The sequence below is a fragment of the Eulemur rufifrons genome, chromosome 14 (genome assembly GCF_041146395.1).
Source record: "Eulemur rufifrons isolate Redbay chromosome 14, OSU_ERuf_1, whole genome shotgun sequence".
Taxonomy (NCBI): Eukaryota; Metazoa; Chordata; class Mammalia; order Primates; family Lemuridae; genus Eulemur; species Eulemur rufifrons.
Window position 1 is genome coordinate 11,946,396 of NC_090996.1, and position 22,023 is coordinate 11,968,418.

At 44.2% G+C, this 22,023-nt stretch overlaps 1 protein-coding gene across 1 annotated transcript in view; it reads left to right on the top strand.

Moving 5' to 3' along the window:
• The first annotated feature begins 12,399 nt into the window (after positions 1-12,399).
• Positions 12,400-22,023, top strand: part of BAIAP2L1 (BAR/IMD domain containing adaptor protein 2 like 1) — an 88,297-nt gene continuing 78,673 nt past the window's right edge. Inside the window, exon 1 of the mRNA XM_069485779.1 lies at positions 12,400-12,690. Coding sequence (XP_069341880.1) covers positions 12,640-12,690 — 51 coding nt within the window. The 5' untranslated portion in view covers positions 12,400-12,639. The remainder of the gene's footprint in view (positions 12,691-22,023) is intronic.

The window sequence follows — 22,023 nt, forward strand, 5'->3', positions numbered from 1 at the left end:
TATTTTTAAAAAATCAAAATTAATGCCAAAAAAATTCACGATGAACAAAATATCACATTTTTAGACCAAGATAGATCTGCAAGCCTGGTCTTTCCATCTGCCTGAGGCTTCAGTAGGGCTCACACAGCAGGTCACTGGTCCTGTGCCTCACCGGCCTGGCCCGGGAGGGATGAGGGGGCACCTGCTGCACCGGGAAGGGTGGCTGGGCTGGGCCAGAGCCTGGGGTCTGGCAGCACCAAAGGCCCCCCCTCCTGGGCACGTGAGTACCGCCAGCCCCACTGCACGCCAGTGACACAGTAGCAGCAGCACAGGGACAGCCCCTGGGTTGCTCCTTGGCTCAGATCACAGGGAGCTGGCACTTGAGTGGCTCTGTCCCTGCATCCTGCATGCTGGCCTGGCCCGTCCCATGACAGCCCATGTCTACAAGGCTCGGGCCCCCCAGCTCGGTCACTGCATATAGCTGACAAGCTCCTACCATGCTGCCCACAGAAAGGGATCCTTCCTGGTATGCAGCCCTGCCTTGTTCTTTCTTCTTTGTTTGTTTTTGAAATGGAGGTGAAATTCACATAATATAAAATGAACCATTTTAAAATGTACAATTCAGTGGAATCTAGTATATTCCCAGTGTCGTGTGTTCTGACTAGTTCCAAACCTTTTCATCACCCCGAAAGGAAATCCCATACCCTCCCTTGTTGTATAACCAAGGATTCCATGACCCTGAAGAACATGGCAAAATCCAGTCTCAGCGGGACTCTCAGGCTTATGCAGGGGAGAAGATTGGTTTAAGTTCTCTACGTGACGGAAGCAAGTGCTCAGCTAGGGCGGGAGCAGCCCCGGGCTGAGCAGCCGGCCCTGCCCTCAGGGTCTACCCTCCTTGAACCGAGACATAAATGAGCAGGAAGCAGAGTATCAGGGGATTCTCTGGTTGGACTTTGAAAGACGGAGACCTGGGAGACGAGGATGCAGAGTAGCAAACTAGCCTGTCTGGGCGTCCTTTCCCTGCGAGAGCCAAGGACATACCTTCCCCCTCGCAGTGACTGTGGCAGAGTCACAGGACGGTCTCTGGGCAGTTTCCCACTCCAGGGTCCCCTGGAGCCTTCACAGACACGTCACTGTACGAAGTTAACACCCATGGGCCTGGCGTCCTTCACCCTGCCCGCACAGCCCCGCCAGGGTGGTGGCGTTTATCTCCAAGGCAAACAGAGCTGCCCCCGTATCTATGACTGGCTGTGTTTGCTGATGATGTCACATCATCCTGGGCTTCCTGGTGGATGTGACTCAAGGGTGAGTTGCTGTCAAGGTGAGTCATTCCTTGATCCACCCGGACAGACAAGAACGTGGCTCCAGGAGTGACCCGGTCGCTGGAGAGCTAAGCTTGGGGTGAAACCCTGCAGAGGGGACGTGGCTGCAGACATGGCGGCTGCCAAGGAAGGGGTGCCTCAGACCCCCACCCTCACTCAGCACCTAGCAGCAGCCTCCGTCAATGCCACATGGGTAAAACTCACAGTATCTCGTTCCCATTTTGCAAATGACAGGGAGAAAAGGCTCAACGCAGAGAAGTGTCTTGCCAAGGACACACAGCAAGCAAACGGCAGGAGGGTTTGCTTACTGTCTGGTAGCAGAGCCTGCAAATCAGGCCAGGAGCAATGATTTCAAAAGACAGAGCTGGGAGGGGAGTTCCATGGGAGAGCTGGGCAAAGCCAGGTTGTAAAGAACCTATCGGGTTCCTGAGAGCTCTAAGTGTGGGCCCAAATTCCAGCGGCATGTCCTGGGGCTTCCTCCAGAGCAGCCCTTCTCAAAGGGTGTGGCCCGGGAGCACTGGTGGCCCTGGGGCAGTTCCTTTCAGCCTTCCCTGGCTGCCTGGCCCATCTGTGCCCTTCTCCACCATGTGACTGCTCCAGGTAGACAGATGGGCCAGCAAAAATAAATTGAGAAGGTTCATTCCACAAAAAACATTAATTAAACTTGAAATGCATCTGTGCAGTAGTTGCACAACCTGTGAGGGGTGTGGGAATTCCATGTGACTTGACCAGCAGGCCTTGGGGGGAGGGTGACAGAGCAGGCCAGCAAATCCCCACGTGCACTGCAATCTCTGTTGACAGCAGGATCAAAGGCAGCCTGCAAGGGGAGGGAGGGGCAGTGGCTGCAGGACCAGTGACCTTCCCTAAGCCACCACTCAGGCAGCCCTGGCCACCCAAGGGCCTCCTGGCCAGCCCCCCAGGAGCAGGGGCAACTGCCCGCCTAGCTTAGGCTTCTGCTTCTCTTTCCCAAGCATCCTGGAGACACATCTGGTGGCCTGGGGCGGCAGCCACATCTCTGGAGAAAAGCCCCCAGGAAAAGCATGGCTTCTCACCACCCCCCAGGGTTCATCTGGAGTACTACCCACCCCCACTCCTGTTAAATAAGACACAAAGGCCTGGGGACACGTGCGACTTGCTCCAAGTCACAGGGGATGTTCTCCCTGAAGACAGGAACTGAATTCGCCAGACCTACACTTTCCCACCACATCCTCATGCCCTATCCCATGCCAATGGCAGCAGGAATCCTGTCGCCAAGTCACAATCAGGACAGGCCCAGCAATGTAGGGCTCCCGGAAGATGTTTTCTCATGGCAGCCAATGTCAGACTCACAATGACCTGGAAACAATTCAAGGCAAAAATGCTGCTCCTTGGTCCCAGCTCCTGTGCCTGCAAGGAGGAAAATTCATTGAATCTAGACTCAGCAGTCTACCAGATAAGCAAACAGCTCACTCAGTCAGAGCAGGGGGAAACACAGACACCCAAATACCTTGCCTGTTTAGTGTCAAATATCCAAATGTTGCAAAACCTACACTCTAAATGACATTTTGTGCCATGAGTAAACAGCCAGAATCTCATCTCTGTTTGTGTTCAGAAGAAAGCTGCTGCTACAAGAGAAATGATCCAAGAATTATTAACTCAACTACAAGTCCAGAGATATGTCATCATTTTAGCTAACGATAATGCGTGAATAATATTCAAAGACTTCTGAAGATATTGTCATTGTTGCTGTTGTTTTGGGGGAAGTCTTGCAGGAACAACGTGGATGATTTCTCTTCACAAGGTTCATAGTTTGCTAACTTTGAAAAATGATTCTGAAATTTATTTCTTGGAGAAGTGGGTGTAAAATAATGCTCTTTGATCAAACAGAAATGAAAGTGCTTTTGGAAAGTGGCCTAAGGCTACAAACTCACAGACAATCGGGGATTTTTCAGGACAGTCCTAATTTTAACAACATTCCTCACTTTGGTCTCTGTAATCATACTTGAATTTGTCAGTCCACGGTCTTTTGTTTTATCTCCAAAATATGGTCGTCCCCAAAATGAAAAAAATGTCAATGTATGAAAAGTTTCAAGAAGTCCTTTCTCACCATTTGGATTTTTTCATTTGGTGATTCATTATGTTTGCATATGTTGAATTCAACACAATATCAAATCATCCCAAGTTTTAAGAACAATATACGTCACAAAGGAATGCGTTAGCAGCAAAGAACAGAAAAGTCAGCGTTCACGGATGCTGTGGGAATTCCAGGCTCTGCCTCACCACTCCGCCAGTCTCAGCTTGGTGACATTCAGGCTTGCTAGTTTCTCTGGGCTTGCAAGACGGCAGCTGCTTCTTGCATAGACATCACATCTGCTTTCTAGGAAGTCATTGGGACCAGCCTGTGCAACAGAGCAAGACCCTATGTCTGGAAAAAAAAAAAAAAAAAGGAAGTTATTAGGAGTCCAAAGAAAAGGCTACCTGAACTCCAAATATTTCACTTTTTCACTCTCTTAGCAGATCTTTACTTTGTCTCTAGCCAGAATATGTCTATTTTGCTCCTTCTAACTGCAAGGAGACCAGAAAAATCACAGTTTTAGCTCCCCAGTCTCTATAGTAGACAAAAAGGGTTGAGTATCTGCCCTTATATGCCTGCTCATTGCCTTGCCAAAGCCATAGCAACTATAGATTTTAAAGATCGCTAAATAAACAACTGATGCGTAAAATGTGTCCTTTCAGGTGGTGAGTACGTCTTAGCGATTAGTACTAAAATAGTAAAGCGCCTTCCACCATGAATTTGTGATTCCTATTTCTAGGCCGATAATGTTACTTCCTAACATTATGGCCAAATTCATTCTAAAACTTTTATAGTGATCAGATACTTATGGGACATTACAATGGGCTTAATTGGGGAAGTCTACCTTTCATACTCAGCAAAGTTTCCATTGATTCTTAAGCATTCTTGCACTTCCCGGTCAATGTCGATATGTGGGGGACATTTTTAAGGAAACATATAAATTACTAACTCAAGGTTTTACTAAATTATTTATAATTGTATGCATTTACCTAATGGAAATTTTTTTGTTTTATGCTGAATTTCAAGATCCGTGGGGGCTAACACATCCCCTTTTAGCAAAACAGTTGCATTCTCTCCACATTTATTGCACTCATAGATCCGTGGAAATTCAAGGTCTGAGCTGAGCACGATGACGGAGAGAGTGAAAGGTTACAGAAGGGCCGAGCTGTTCTGGAAACAGATTTGCTATCAATGCCAGGGCCCAATGTTAAAGGGACTAGTGTGGTTACGTGGCACCAGGCACACGAAGACAGCCACCACAGGTGTGTAATAAGGTGGGGTGCGGACAAAAAAGGTTCATCAGAGGCATCCTGTGTCACCAAACGTTGCTCTCCCTGAAAGAGAAAGTGTTAAAAGAGAAATAGTCCTCGTGGAAAAGAATATTCCATTATATTCCATCCCCTTGGCATCCCCTGCTGTTCACTTTGAGGAACTGCTTGGCAATCCAGGTGTTTTCCTTCTGGCCTCACTGTGGTGAAGTATGGAAAGAAGTGAGAATTATTTATCTGGCGTGATAGACTCCTGTAACAGTACTCCAGAGCATCTTTTCCCAAGTCTTGCCTCTCAGAAAAATCCCCAACTGAAGGTAAAATTGTTCCAGAACATACTGCATTTGTTGATCAAGGAAAAATACCAGGCACATCGTGCAAGGATGTAAGTCCTACCAAGAAGAAATTTGCAGAAGTGGTCGATATTTAGAGTTTGGTCGATACAGAAAACAAATTTGCTTAGGAAAGGCAAGTTTAGAATTCTCTCTGCTGATGTTTTCCCATGGAAAAAAAAATCAAGACAAGGCAAATAAAGACAGGCCAGGCAGATCAACTTCCACAAATCTGGCTAGGCCATTTGCACACGAGGCCAAATCTCTCAGGAGTTTTCAGGACAACAGACCAATGTCTCTCCCTTTCTGCCCTTGGAAAAGTAAAGAATGTTCGGGTTATCTTGGCCGTGGGCAAATAGCCTCTTCTAACAACCTGCACCTAGAGAAAAAAAGAGATTTTAGAATCAGACCTGTGGACAGAAGTTAAAAAAAAAAGAAAAAAACAGAGAATTTTAGAACTCAAAGTACCTTGAAGACAACTACTCTATTTCAGAGGTGAAAAAACCAAGACCAAGAAGTGAAAAATACCTTATCTGGTACTACACACTGATAGAGACACACTGTAACATGATTCTTGGCCACCTGGTCCAGTCCTTATTGCTCCATACAGTCTCAGATGGAAACTACAAAGGCCCTTTCAGGTTTCTGGCAGACCATACAACCCGGAATTCCTCCAGTGACAAATATTTAAAATTATGGATAAAATATAACAAAACATTTTAATACATAATTTAGTCTGCAAGAACAAAAGGAGACATCCCAGAAATCAAAAATACAAAGGGAAGGAAGCCAAGCACATGAACAGATGATATGGGAGTTCCTGGGGGTGGGGTGGGGTGGGAGAACCGGAGCTAGAAATGGGCCCAGTGTTCAAGTGTCTCAAATGTTACATGTTTCACCTACATAAAATAAGGACTGGTGGCCTGTGCAAGATGGACAATGACACTAAGACTCCTTCACAAGGTGGGACCCTCAGAAGACTGCATAGAAGAGGAGCACTAGAAAATACTTATTGGCCTAGGGGGAGGACAGAGGAGCTTGACCTAGCTGGGGTTTTGAGTAGGGAAAAAACAATATCCTAAGAGAAATTAACCCACTAAGCCTGTGACGTGGGGCAAGCGCAAAGTGAATTTTAACACCATCCCGTGGTGAACTTCTGGGAGCACCTGGCAGGAACAAATGCAAAACTTTTCTAGAGGAATATTTTACAACCCAGGGTACATGGGATTCTTATGGACAAAATGGATCTCCACTGAAGATGATCTCATAATTTAAAAATTACCAAAACAAATAAGGAAATGATCCACCATGACACAGACACAACCATGGCTGAATGAGAATAAAAACAACCAAACCAAACAAAATAAAACAAAAGAACACATAGCACTAGCTGGTAGAGACTATAAAACAATATTTTAAATGATTAAAGAGATAAAAGGAATAAAAGCCATAGGGAAATAGCACTGTGAAAAAGAAATCGAAAAACCTGCAAGTGAAAAGATTGAATTAGCAATTATAAAACTTCGCACAAAGCAAATCTTAGGCCCAGATGCTTTCACCGGTGAATTCTATCAAACGTTTAAAAGAAAGAAATACTGATTCTTCATAAACTCTTCCAAGAAATAGAAAATGAAGAAAAACTGTTTGGTAGTTCCTAAAAATGTTAAAGATAGAATGACCATATGACCTCGCAAATATACCCCTAGGTATATACCCAAGAAAAATGAAAATATATATCCACACACTAACTTATACACAAGTGTTCACAGCAGTATTATTTCTAACAGCCAAAAAGTAGAAACAACTCAAATGTCCATCAATGGATGGATAGATAAACAAAATTCGTATATCCATACAATGGAATATTATTTGACAATAAAAAGGAATTCATGATTTGGAGGATGATTCTGAAGAAATTATCCAGAATGCAGCACAGAAAGATTCAGATGTGAAAAATGTGAAAGAGAGGTAGGATTTCTATTCCTAGCTAAACTATCCTTCAGTAGTGAGAGCTCTTTCAACATCTCTAGCTCTGATTTCACCATCACAAACTTGAATGTTCATCGACACAAGACACAACAACTATTAAAGTGTTGCTAGATGAAATGTCAATTCTACAAATAAACAAAATCACATTTCAGAGTACTTGTAAATAATTCAAGAGCAACAGAAAAGATGGATTAAGATTTGAGCTTTCCAAAACAGAAAATAGTTGAAAAGCAGAAGTGGTTCAAATACCATTGAAGTAACAAGATTAGTTTTCATGTATCTTGTGGAATCGGTTGAATGTTTCATGGCTATACAACATTTGTAGTATATTAACACATGTTTCATTTAACTCTTATTCCTAGAAGGCTTTATAGTCCAGAATTAATAAGCTATCACATCCATATGTGCATAGTTTAAATCCATCATTTAGTATTTTTGTAAATTTGATAAGTATTTTCCTTTTTTTTTTTGAGGACTAACATTTTCAGTATACTCATGTAATACTAACTAGGTATTTACTCTGCAATGCACTGTTCTGGAAAGTTCACAGCTTTTTCCCAAAACCTGTTTATGCTAATGCTTTGTTATCTTTTGATATTTTGATAATCTATACATTCCCTTCAAGGACTTCAGACTCACAATCTGTTTTGCAGTGGTCTATGCTATTGCTTTTTCAAACACTGGAGAAAACAAATCCCTGATAGAGTTATTCGTTATGAAATGAAGAGATCTTAACTACCTCATAAATTCATTCTCTTAACAGTTCTTGAGCACCTACTATATGCTAGGCAATGAACAAGACAGAAATCATCCTTGCTCTCATAATGTTTGTAGTCTAATAGTGGGATGGGAGTGGGAGAGAGAAACAGCAAAGAAATGAACAAGAAAAAAGATTAGCTAATGTATCAGTTTCTCATCATGGCTGTAACAAATTATCACGAACTTAGTGGCTCAAAGCAGCACACATTTATTCTCTTCCAGTTCTGGGTCAGACATCCAAGATGAGTCTTACAGGGCTGAAATCAAGGCATCAGCAGGGCTGGCTCCTTCTGGAGGCTCTGGGGGGAGAATCCATTTCCTTGCCTTTTTCAGTTTCCAGAGGCTGCCTGTATTCCTTGGCTTGTGGCCTCTTCCTCCTTGTTCAAAATGCATCACTCCAGTCTCTGCTTCTGTTAGCACATCACCTCTGGCTCCTCCTGTATCCTTCTTATAAGGACATTTGGCATTATATCAGGCCTACCCAGATAATCTGGGATAACCTCCCCTTCTTGAAATCTTAACTATTAATATTAATAGATCACATTTGCAGAGCTCCTTTTGCCATATAAGGTAACATTCGCAGATTCTGAGGATTACAACTTAGATATCTTTGGGGAGCCATGATTCAGCCTACCATAACTAGTGCTAAGCACTTTAAGAATTAAAATATAGGGCCGGGTGCAGTGGCTCACGCCTGTAATCCTAGCACTTGGGAGGCTGAGGCGGGTGGATTGTTTGAGTTCAGGAGTTCGAGACCAGCCTGAGCAAGAGCAAGACTCTGTCTCTACAAAAAATAGAAAGAAATTAGCTGGACCTGTAAAAATATATAGAAAAAAATTAGCCGGGCATGGTGGCACATGCCTGTAGTCCCAGCTACTTGGGAGGCTAAGGCAGAAGGATCACTTGAGTCCAGGAGTTTGAGGTTGCTGTGAGCTAGGCTGACGCCACGGCATTCTAGCCAAGGCAAAAGAGTGAGACTCTGTCTCCAGGGGAAAAAAAAAAAAAGAATTAAAATAGAATGCTGTGATAGAAAGGGCCTGAAATACTACTTCAGTCTGAGTGGTCAGGGAAGGCCTCTCTGAGGCTGCTCATAGACTGAAATCCAAATGACAGCAAAGAGCTGTGGGGGCAGAGATGAGAACATTCCAGGCAGAGGCAACAGCTAGTGGAAAACTCTACAGCAGAAATAAGCTTTGCAGAAGTTAATGCCATCTGGATTAGAAGAAAAGTTACAGAAAGGTAAATGAGTTTTCAATTCACATTTGCTTTTTCAGAATAAGAAAACTTAATCTATGTCCCCTGGTATTTTCTATGGGAATTTGCCCTAAACTACTGCTATCAGCACAGACCTCTTTTGTCACAAAACACAGTGCACTTCTCTTGGATACCCCTAGAGCACCCACTGGGCCAGAGAACCCATCCGCAGGCTACACAGTAAGTTCAGAAGAAGAGATAACCCCCCAAAGAAGAGCTTGTTTTGATCGTGGCTTTCAAAATCTCATTGACATTGTCACCTGCAATTACAGCTTACAAACTTTGTTAATATAAACAGGATTTTTGACTACAGATGCTCTGTGATTTATGATGGGGTTATGTCCCAATAAACCCATCCTAAGATGAAAATATCATTAAGTCAAAAATGCACATAATCACCAGAAAATTGGTTTCCCTGAACATCACCTAAATACACATCTAGGAAGGACACCAATCGGATATCAGACTGAGGTGGGGGTGGGGGAGGGGATGGGGGTATGCCTACACAATGAGTGCGTTGCACACCATTTGGGGAATGGTAACACTTGAAGGTGCTGACTCGGGAAGGGAGGGGTGGGGGGGGAGGGACATATACCTACCTGATGGGTGCAACGCGCACTACCTGGGGAACGGACACGCCTGGAGCTCTGACTTGGGGGGAAAGGCGGTACATGGGCAATGTATGTAACCTGCAATTCTGTATCCCCCATAACAATAAGATGAAATAAAAAAATTTGGAAAAAAAAATGCACATAATATACCTAACCTGCCAAACATCCTAGCTTAGCCTAGCCTACCATAAATGTGCTCAGAACATTTACCTTAGCCTACACTTGGGCAAAATCATCTGGCAACACGGTACACTGTATAGTTTCGTTGTTTAACCCTTGCATGGCTGACCAGGAGCTGCAGCTGGCTAATGCTGCCCTGCATTGCAAGAGAGTATCATACTGCACGTGGCCAGCCCAGGGAAAGATCAAAATTTAAAATCCAAAGTACAATTGCTACTAAATGCATACCATCGTAAAGTTGAAACATCGGGAGTTGAATCATTGTAAGTCAGGACCATTCCTATTTAAACTGAAGCAGAAGCTAAAAGAAGAGACCTTGGTTGCCTGCCCCTGGGGAGGTGTTGCACTGATTTACAGAAAGGCCAGATCAGCTCTTCTTCAGCCTTTGCGTTCTGTGCTGTTGGAGAGCTGCTGCAGGGCTTTCTCAGCAAGCAAAGAGCTGTTGAGCAAAAAAGGGCTGCTCTCACCTCCTCCTGAGTCATTCCTTTCTATTGATTCACTTTGCTTCACTCTGAGCATCAGGAAGTCTCAGAACAACTAAGTCTCTGGATTTCCAAGTTTACATGCAACCAACAAACATACTTGCGGAGTCTAATACAAATGGCATTTTGGGTTCATGCCCACCTTTTTACCTATGGCACGACTGACTGTACCCCTTTTATAGCTTTCATTGTGATCGCCCTTAAATTCTACCTTCTGCGTGGTATTAAAGGAATGGTTCAAGCCCAATTAATTCTGCACACCCACAGCCCCCAGCAGAGTGCCTGGCACAGAGCAGATAATCGATACTCATTTGTTCTTTTGTTCAGTAAAGACCTTCCAGGCATCTATGTGTCAAGCACTGAGCTGGGGACTGCAATATTAATGTTGGTGCAGACCCATCAAGAGCTAACCATTCTCAAAGACTTCTAGAGGAGCAGAATGGTCATAACCAGGACGTTATTCCCATAAAGTAGGGTTAAATATGACCGAATGTTTGAAGATTTGCATACAAGTATGAGCCTGGTCCCATGATGAAATCCAACCTCAGCAATTCATTTGGGCTGTCTGAGATACTTGCTGGTTTTATTGTGGTTTGTTAATCTCTGTCTTTTCTGGCTCTAAACCACACACCAAGCTGTGAAGTGTTAAAGGTTAAGCCTCTGCTCTCTTTCCAGCTCCTCGGATGACTGCCTGGCAGCAGAGGGTGAAATGACCTCATTCATCAGAAAGCAAAGAGAGAAGTTCTAAGACAAAAGGAAATCTGCAAAGTTAAGGCAGAGATTTTCAAGTTGAAATAAAAACCAACAGACATATTTGAAGAGCCTAATAGAGTGGTCATAATAAAGTCATGAATGCTTCTCACATAGGGCAACTTAAACCCAGTTGCCAAACCTTTTGAGTCAAATACTGTAAGTCTATTAAGGAACGAGGACGCTGCTTCCATTGTCTGAAACCTGTGGCCAATGTCTTATTTCTCCCAACAACCATGCTTGGTCCCCAAGCACGATATGTTTTATGGCTTGCAAAACCCGATAAGACTGCCCCAGAGTTCAAGTGGTTGCTTCTGTTCTAAGTCCAGAGGCATCTCATACTCTTGGTATTCCCATCTGGGCCACACAGTGCCTTCTTTGTGTGCATTTCCTAGTGAACTTTATCACAGGAGCAGTTCATAAGCGTCATATCCTATCAGGCCATAAAAGATGCAACTGCACCCAGATGGAAGTTTTTAAAGATCAGAGTTTAAGACCTCCCACCCTTGTTGGGTGGAGGTCTCAGATGCTAAGCAGGGGTTCCCCATGGGAGAAAGCTGTTCTGGACCCTCAGGGTGTGGGTCACAATCTGAGAGAGGCCCAGAGAAGGCAGCTGCCTCACCCCTGGGTAGGGCTGTGGGTGGGGTGGAGACAAAACAGGGAGCCCCAGGGGCCACACACCTGCACAGACTCTCAGTGATGAAAGGAAGAGACACTTCCGCAAAACCTCAGCTCACCAGGGTTTTCTAAATCCTAGAACGAGCTTGTGAACAGCACGGTTATATTGCATTGAGTTAAAGGTTGTTCTTAATGTAAAGTTTAAAAATGTGCTGCCATTTCCGGAACCACATCTTGGAATTTATTAATTTTTTGATATGTCAAGAGCTTCCAAAACTGCAAGTGGCAGCCCCCTTCCTCCACCTGTGAGAGCCCATGCGCTGGGGTCCCTCAGACCTTTGGGGTCAGGGAGGGGGCGAGTGGGGAGGGGTCAATCAGGAAAATCAATACAAGTGGGGAATGTGGGTCCCTCTTCTCGCGGCCCCAAAAGGCAGGACTTAGCGGGAGCGACCACGGAGGGCATGGGCCTCAGGGCCTCTGGGATCAGCAGCGTGCGGGAAACACGAGGGCTCTAGGACCACAGAGGCATAAACGCCGCGGGTCTCAGCCTCTCGGGGAGCTCTGGGAGGGCCGCGAGAGGGCGCTCAGTGTCCGCCCCGCCCTGTCCGCCTCAGGTGGGTGACCCCGCCCACTGCGACTCGTCCCGTGCCGCCCCGCCCATCCGCCCCGCCCTACCAACCCCGGCCGCTCCTCAGGAGCCGCCCCGCCCACTTGGCCCCGCCCCGGTCTGGCCCCGCCCACCAGGCCGCCTCAGGTGGGGCCGCCCCGCCCACCAGCCCGCCCGCCTCAGGTGGGGCCGCCCGGCCCGCCCCGCTCGACCCGCCGCGTCGGGCCGCTTCTCCTCGGCGTCCCTCAGACCGCGGCAGCAGCACCGCAAGTTTTGACGTTTTGGCGGCGGAGGCGCGCGCGGACACTCCCGGGCCGACGGCGGCCGACCTTCCAGGGCTCCTCAGCCAAGCCCCGGCGCTCCCGCCGTCCGGAGTCGGGCGGCCACGAGGCCCCGCCGCGCCCTGCCGCGCTCGCCCGCCCGGCGGCCGCAGCCATGTCGCGGGGGCAGGAGGAGGTGAGCCGGCTCACGGAGACCACCTACAAGGTAAGCCGGGGCGCGCGGGGCCAGCTAGGGGAGCCCCGCGGCGGCTCGCGGTCTGCGCCGCGGGAAGGTCCTCCCCTTCCCCCTTCTCGCCCGACCGGCCGCACCTTCCCCGGCCTGGGCGCGGGGGGCGGAGGAGCCGGGTCCCGCCGTCAGTGCGGCCCGCGTCCTCCTCCCAACTTCTGGGAATCGATGGTCGCGCTCGCCTGGCTGCCCCTTAAGCCCTCGGAGACCAGTGGCAAGCTCGAGTTTCCTCCGAGCAAATAAAGCGCCCAGGAATGTAGGGGGGAAACTCCCCTGTAATTAGGGAGGGCCGGGCCGGCCGAGCGCTTCCCCGAGCCGCGGTGGGGGCGCGCTCAGCCCCGGGAGTCCTGGGGTGGCGGCCGGTCTGCTCCCGGGAAGGCTTTAACCGAACCCCCCCCACCCCGCCCCAGACCTTTGCTCGCACCGCTTTAAGTTGAACTTGGCTCGTATACATCGGTTATTTTGTGAGGTTACTGGAGTGAAAGAGCACCCGAGATTTTAATAAAATGGACCTAACCTTAAGGAATGCGTTGATGGCCAGTCTGCTAACTTTGCATGTATTAGAAGAGGATTTTTCCAGAAACAGACATAGATTTAGGATTAGTGGCCAGTTTAGTAAGTTTAAGTACTTATAAATGAATTCCAGTTGAAATAAGATATGTGTTTAATCATCTGCTATTAATAGAATACAAAACAACTTTTGTTTGAATTCAGCTTAGGGTCATTGAACCCCTTGAAAACTTTTAAAGTTCTCTAAATTCATTCGTAGCCATGTTTAAGGCCCACCGTTTGGTCGGTTTTATGGTTTTTTTAACCCTAACATTTAGCTTCTGGGTTTGCAAGATCTTAGTTCCCAAAATCAGAGGAGTTTATTGACTTTTGTTGGTAGAGAATAACAAAAGAGCATGGAAATGTTTTCATAATCCCTGGAAGTCCAAAAGATTATCAATTCCCTTCATTCTAATACACAAAGTATATACTGTAATCTATGAATTATACTTTGTAGGATGATACAGTGGACACAGTTGACACAGCATTTTCAGACTCAGCAACTGTGACCGGAAACTATTCCTTATTCACATGTTCCCTTAATAGAGGGCAATTTTTAGAGATTTCAGAAATTTGAATGTTAAAGTCTTACATTTGTATTGAGATTGTTACTATTTAAATAATCCTGAAGATGGTGGGGCAGGGGCTGTGGGGTACTAACAAAGTATGTAAATACAACATTCTTCCTACCAGACTCTTCGTAGCTATTCTGATGACTGTCAGTAAAGAAAAAACTGTAATTGAGGAATGCAGATCATTGCCAATTTCAAGCGGAGTCTAAATATCTGTTGGGATACAAAAACAGGAACACAGAAGTTCCATCCACCCTGCTTCCAAGAACATGGGCATATATGTCTTCCCAATCTCAGATGGGGTAACAACTTGAGTCAAGTAGTCAGATGCTCAGAGTAAAGCCTTCTCTTTGCTCTTTCTCCCACTTCTTCCTGACTTATAGTTTAGTGTTGACTCGTTGCAGGGGCTGACTCGAGTGAATTACAGTGCCACAAATGCCAACCACTTGGGCATGTCATATTACCCAAGGAACTGGAACAGGAGGAAAAAAAGTGTGGATTTCATTTTGGTTATACATAAAGCAGTGTAAATCATTTTCAGTTTTTAAAAGGTTGCAATACACTGAAGATGAGAGTCCTGAACCTCGTTTTCCATTCCCAGGTGTCTGAAACCATACTAAAAGCTCACTAAATGTGTGTTGATTAATTTTAATGACAATTTCCTTGTTAATGTTTTAGGGTCACTTTTTTACGTCAAGGTGGTGGAATAAGAATTTACAGCACCTGGGCCGGGCGCGGTGGCTCACGCCTGTAATCCTAGCACTCTGGGAGGCCGAGGCGGGTGGATCGCTCGAGGTCAGGAGTTCGAGACCAGCCTGAGCAAGAGTGAGACCCCGTCTCTACTAAAAATAGAAAGAAATTATATGGACAACTAAAATATATATATACAAAAAATTAGCCGGGCATGGTGGCGCATGCCTGTAGTCCCAGCTACTCGGGAGGCTGAGGCAGGAGGATCGCTTGAGCCCAGGAGTTTGAGGTTGCTGTGAGCTAGGCTGAAGCCACGGCACTCACTCTAGCCCGGGCAACAGAGTGAGACTCTGTCTCAAAAAAAAAAAAAAAAAAAAAAAAAAGAATTTACAGCACCTGGCCAGGTGTGATGGCTCACACCTGTAATCCTAGCACTCTGGGAGGCCCAGGTGGGAGAATAGCTTGCGGTCAGGAGTTTGAGACCAGCCTGAGCAAGAGCGAGCCCCCATCTCTACTGAAAATAGAGACAAATTAGCCAGGCAACTAAAAATAGAAAAAATTAGCGGGGTGTGGTGGCTTGCACCTGTAGTCCCAGCTACTTGGGAGGCTGAGGTAGGAGGATTGCCTGAGCCCAGGAATTTGAGGTTGTTGTGTGCTAGGCTGATGCTCTGGCACTCTAGCCTAGGCAACAGAACGAGACTGTGTCTCAAAAAAAAAAAAAAAAAAAAAAGAATTTACAGCACCAGACGACAACTTTATATAATCTATAAGATGAAGTGAAAGCTGCTTGCCCATGTTTTGACTATGGTGGAAATGCACAGTGAAATTTTATATTCGCAGGTCTGGGTGGAAGCCTGAAAAGCCTTTCACCACCTCCCTGCTGCATTCTTCCCTCTGTCACCCCCTCCCGCAATGGTCAAAGCTGCAAACAGTTTAAGATTAATACAGCAAAAATCTGGTAGTGTTGGTGAATCGAGTTATTTTAAAAAGGTATATCCTTTATGTTACCTAGCAGTCTACAATATTTTACTAATAGAAACACATCCTGACCAGGTGTGTTTACAAAAGCCACCTGCAAATGAGATTTTATGACTTGCTAGGTTTTAGTTTTTTTTTTTAAATACTCAAATTTCTCTGACTTTGAAATAAAGGAAAAAATTCTTTAGAGAAAAGAGGGAATTATAAAGTAGCATGATCCTTTGTATGCAGTATCAAATATCCTTAAATATATACTATTTACACATTTGCTGAGTTATCTAAAATATATACTTAGACGAGATTACTGGACATTCTTGCTAACTCCCAGGAGGATGTGTGTTTTACCACTTCATGAACAAATGGCCTGATAATAAGCCCCAAAATGCCAAGTAATGTTATGGTTGCTAATTAGAGTTCAGCCAAAGATCCCTCCCCTTGCCACACTTTGGTGTACGGTATGCCTATAATTTGCCTTCAAAAGCTTAATTGTGATTTTGAATGGTTTTCTGGTGAGTATATGCTTTAGTGGTAGGGGAAGAAGTAAAGTTCAAAAAACCATTAATTAAGAGTAGCCACCACCTTCCTAGAACTGTTAAAGACTTAGGGGTTGAAGAGGTATGGGTGTGATGTCATCCAAGGATGTCCTGTCTGCATGAATCTTGCTAAGCAATGAGTGCAGCAGGGAAATGACAAGTCTTTGAAGGTCACCTCAAGGAGGCCTGCTCAAACAACTCTTTATTGGAGACAGAGTCTCGCTCTATTGCCCAGGCTAGAGTGCTGTGGCATCAGCCCAGCTCACAGCAACCTCAAACTCCTGGGCTCAAGCAATCCTTCTGCCTCAGCCTCTCCCAAGTAGCTGGGGCTACAGGTGTGCGCCACCAGGCCCGGCTAATTCTTTCTATATAGATTTTTAGTTGTCTGGCTAATTTCTTTCTATTTTTAGTAGAGACGGAGGTCTTACTCTTGTTCAGGCTGGTCTCGAACTCCTGACCTCTAGCGATCCTCCCGCCTCGGCCTCCCAAAGTGCTAGGATTACAGGCATGAGCCACCACGCCTGGCCTCAAACAACTCTTTAAAATTGTGGACAACTCCATCTTCCAACCCCACCTTAGGTTACTTTACCTTCCCCATCATAACACGTACTACCTTAGGATATATTATGTAATATATTTATTTTTCTTTCTCTCTCTCTCTTCCCACCCAACTAGAATGTGAGCTCAAACCAAGGCAACAAGCTTTGTTTCGCTGTACCCTAAGCAGTTAGAACAGCTTCTGGCACATAGTAGGCATGCATATTTGTTGAATGAATAGACAATTAATTTATGAAGCACCTGTCCTGTTCTAGGCTCTCACCCCTACCTTGAGACTTTTCATAGACCATTTTGTTAAGTACCTATCAGCCCTCGAGGTGGATACAGATTTTGTTTGCTTTTTAACCATTTTTAGATTGAAGAAATAAGGCCTAAAGTCTGAGTGACCAGGTTCCACATCCCATTTACCACGCCAGTCTCTGTATAGTCGTATAGTTTCTTTTTTTTTTTTTTTTTTTTTTTTTGAGACAGAGTCTCACTCTGTTGCCCAGGCTAGAGTGAGTGCCGTGGCGTCAGCCTAGCTCACAGCAACCTCAAACTCCTGGGCTCAAGCGATCCTCCTGTCTCAGCCTCCCGAGTAGCTGGGACTACAGGCATGCACCACCATGCCCGGCTAATTTTTTCTGTATATATTTTTAGCTGTCCATATAATTTCTTTCTATTTTTTTTAGTAGAGATGGGGTCTCGCTCTTGCTCAGGCTGGTCTCGAACTCCTGAGCTCAAACGATCCGCCCACCTTGGCCTCCCAGAGAGCTAGGATTACAGGCGTGAGCCACCGCGCCCGGCCAGTCGTATAGTTTCTAATGACCAACAAATGCACAGACCAAATATATTTTCATAATTTTCATGATCTAAGATGTCACCGAAATTTTCTGTCGTTCTGCTAATTCATCATCACTGGCATGTTTCAAACCTTTTAGTAAGAAAGTGAGATGCTTTAGTTCTTTAATTGGGTAGAGTAAGCAACCTTGGCATATATATCGGGGTTTGTTTAATGGTTTTTTATTTTCTTGAGGTTAATGGGGGATGTGTAAGTGAAAGTCCCTGCCTGATTGGTTTCCAGTGTGAACAATATGCAGAGCTAGCATGTGACACTTCAAAATGCCTTTTTAAGAACCCTCTCTAAGGTATGTTTATTGCTCTAGCTATCTATTTGATATTAATCTTTTCCCTTGATGTTACTCTCTTCAGATGTGCTGAAGATGAAATGGGATTTGCAGAAGCCTACACAACTTGCTCTTGGCTCCAGGATGACTAAAAAAGGGGACAATAAGAGTCAGGTGCCAGGTAGCAGCAGAAAGGGTGCCAGGTATCGAATATTAAAGTGAACAGTCCAATACATTAGCTTTTTGCCTGATAAAATAGAACTATAAAGTCAAATGATAGATTTTTTTGGTCATAAACATTTTTTCTTGACTGGAAAGAAGTTTTAGAACTATGATAACACTGTTAAGTAGCAGCCTTTATTACAAAGCCTGGAGGATGGGACCAGTTGGTCAGATGACACCATTCACAAGTTTCATGTAGCTTTTGGGTTTACATTCGTGATATTATTTTGGTATTGGGCATTAATTCTTGCCTTGTACAGACCTGCAAGTGAAACCTAATGAGCATGAAATTACAACAAATTGGATTTTTGTTTTCTTTAGCATTCCACACAGCTATTTATTCTGCAGTTTAAAAGTAAAAACTATTATAAATTATTATAAAGGCTGGCTGGGCATGGTGGCTCGCACCTGTAATCCCAGCACTTTTGGGGGGCCGAGGCCAGAGGAACACTTGAGGACAGGAGTTCAAGACCGACCAGCCTGGGTGATATAGCAAGACCCCTGTCTCTACAAAAAAATTTTTTGAAAATTAGCCAGGCATGGTGGTGCACACCTATAATCCCAGCTATTGGGGAGCCTGAGGCAGGAGAATTGCTTGAGCCCAGGAGTTCGAGACTACAGTGAGCTATGATCACATCACTACACTCCAGCCTGGGCAACAGAGTGAGAGCCTGTCTCCAAAAAAAAAAAAAAAATTATTATAAAAGCTGCACAAACATTAATTTTTATCTGTTAACACATGTAAATATATTTTAATTTATTTTCAAAACATTTTATTGAACTGCAGTATAGAGAATGGTGTGCTTAAGTGTACATAGCTCATTAAATTGTCACAAACTGAACACACCTATGTAGCTAGCACCAGCTCAACAAGCAGACCATGAGCACCCCCTGAAGTCCCCAGGCACGGGACCCTCTCTGATGGTAGCCACTCTCCTGATATCTGATGGCATTCGTTAGCTTGGCCTACTTTGTCTGTCTGCTTTTACTCAGTGTGTTTGTCAGATACATCTGTGTTTTGGGGAGTAATTGTAGTTAGTTCTTTCTTGTCTCTGTGATATTCTGCTGTGTGAATATATATATATATATATATCACAGTTTATTCTTGGCAAGCATTTGGATTATTTTTAAACTATTCCAGGATATTATGAATAGTGCTTGAAGAACATTCTGGTACAAGTCTGATGGGCATAGACCCTCATTTCTCTTGGGTACATGCACAAGAGCAGATTTGCTAGGTGTTAGGCATTCAACCTATGTAGTTTTAGTAGAAACCACCGAGCAATTTTCCAAAGTGGTTGTACCAGTTTCCATTTCCACTACTAGCATGAAAGAGTTGTAGTTGCTCTACATCCTTGCCAGCAGTTGATACTTTCTATCCTTTCAGTTTTTGCCATTCTCATGGGCATGTGCAGATAAAATTTTTAAATTAAAAACAAAACAAACAAAACTGTTTGTTTCAGGCCTGCTGGTGATCTGCTGTTTCTCTGCAGGATGGTCTGCAGCCTGAGTAGAAGCCTCGGGGGGGTACTTAATGTCAGAAGACAGGACCCAGGGAACATGGGTCTGAGAAAGGCCACACAGTTGTATTTACTACAATAAAACATAAGTTTTTAGCTCTAAAGCTATCATAGCTGAACACATCAAAGGGTTTTATTATGTAAGAGATGTTGAGGGCATAGATGAGCTTATTCAGATGAACTGGATTGGTTGGGGTGGGGTGCAGAGTTATAGTTAATTGAATTTGCTTGTTAATTGAATATTAATGAAAGTACCTTTTCTTTTTATGTAACTTATTCTTGAAAAGTTACATAAAAGCACAATAGGCTAGTTTTTAAAGAGAATTTGAGCAGGTTAAAGTTTACTCAAGAGATTCCAAGACTAGTACTTGCTAAAGGAAATGTTATTTTTGAGTCTTCTCCCCAGTTAGATTGTAATTGTACATGCTTGAGAACAAGTCTCCAAAATTATACTTTTCATTATCTCCCACAATCATTCATATGCCTGTGGGTATGTGTATTTAATCTTGGCAGCTTTTTGAAACTATTTTTCTCTGATACTAGAGTATTTCCAAAGTTTTTATGACAATTTGCACTGCAGTAACCCAGAATCCCACAGCTCAGAGGTAACACTACCTCTTACTGTTACTCTTTCTGATGTTTTTCGGTACACACTCCCATGTCAGTCAGGACTCGGTGATTTATCGTTTTGATGACTCCACAGAACTCCATTCTTCATCATAATTTATTGATCCAGCCCTGTTGTTGAGCATAGATCATTGCCAGTACTCTGCTGTTACAGCACTGCAGTGGACATCGTTGCAGGTAAAGCTTTGCACAGACCTGTGATGTTTTCCTTAAGCCAAATTCCCATAAGGGAGCTTTGGGCCAAAGGGCAGGTACCTTTTAAAGCATATTTGTTCCACATTGCAAAATGCCCTCCAGAAAACGTGCACCCAATTATGCTGTAATCTGCATTATGGAGAGTGCTCCTTTCCCTGAACTCCCACCAATGAAGTAGATATTTATTTATTTATGTGTGAGCTTGGGCCACATTATGTTTGTTGCCCAAGCTGACTTTGAACTCCCAGGCTCAGGCAGTCATCCCACCTCGGCCTTCTGAGTAGCTGGGACCACAGGTGCACACAATTGTGCCCAATTCAATTAGGTAGATCTTTTAAAACCATTTCCTTTTTTATAACCCACAGAAGGTGTGTGTATGTGTGTTTTGCAGTGGTATAGCATGTATACCTATAACATACAGAATATGGACATTGGCTATGAGAATACCTGAGAATTCTTGTCTACTATGATTGGGCATACTTCCCCCCCCAAACTTAGAACTTATGGATATATGCTGAGTAATTACAGCTCTGTGACTTTTCACATCTGTGCACTTCTGTTCTTATTTTCCTCAGCCTTGATTTTATACTTCTACTTATGTTTTTCTGACCTTGAGTCTCTGTGGTTTATCATGATTGTAATGACTGTGTCCTGGTGTAACAGCTGCCTGAAGTCTTTGTGGATAAAGGTGAGGCACATGTAAGTGAGATAAAATGTGGCTAGGTTCTCTCTCTTTTAAAAATAAAAGAAAAATATTACCAGAATATATTCTTAAACTAGGAAGCAAAATAGGTGAGCCCTGCTCAGAGATTTAATTGATCATTCACAGCCTCCTAGAGCTATATGTATGCTTTAGAGAGAACAGCAGATAGGTGAACAGCAGATAGCCCTCGGTTTGTTGCTTAAAGTGTTTTTATTTTTATCGTACTTTGGAGGTTAAAAAGTTCCTAAATAATGGCAATTCCTTCACTAACAATATCAAAGGGGGGCTCTAGTTAACTCTAGAGCAGGAAGAAGAGAACTTGGACTTACTCTCTACCTTACACTTACACTCTACCTTCTGGAGTGCTTACATTTTTTATGTAAATGGGTTACTTTTATAATGTTTAACCTAAAGAAAGCAGAAATATATATGTTCCATTTTAATGGGTAAAATGTTTTAAAAACCAAGCTAACATTTGCCATTTGTTTTGCAAATTAACCTTTTTACCTAATTTTAAATCTTACCGTTTTTATCTTGATTTTTAGATACGGTAGTACATTTTTAACATTTACCAACCTGAGACTACAAATGCAATGGAAAATTAACTGAACAAAATTAATAACCCTCAAATTCCAGTACTTAAAGCTCTTTTAAAAGTCATTCCTGATTTGCAAGCAGCTGATCCCCTTCAAGGTGCAGCCGTGTCCTTGAAAGGTACAAAAGCAGTAATAACAACCTGTCAAAAGTAGGGGGGCAAAGTTCAGATGATTAAAACATATGGCCTAGAATAAACATGCAGAAGATTGGCATAGGGGGGTGGAACAGGTCTCAAATGACAAATCCGACCACCAGCCACCATAAGAGCAGAGTGGCCCCAGAGTTAGGAGGAGGGAAGCCCTTGCGTATAGGGGAGGGGAGAGAGTACAGGGAACAGACAGCCTGTCACCTCCATGTGTCTCTAAGATACAGATACTGGAGACTAGTTAATAGACCAATCCATATCTGGCCAGAAAACCTCCAATGACAAATCAGGAAAATCACAACGATACTTCAGTGTGA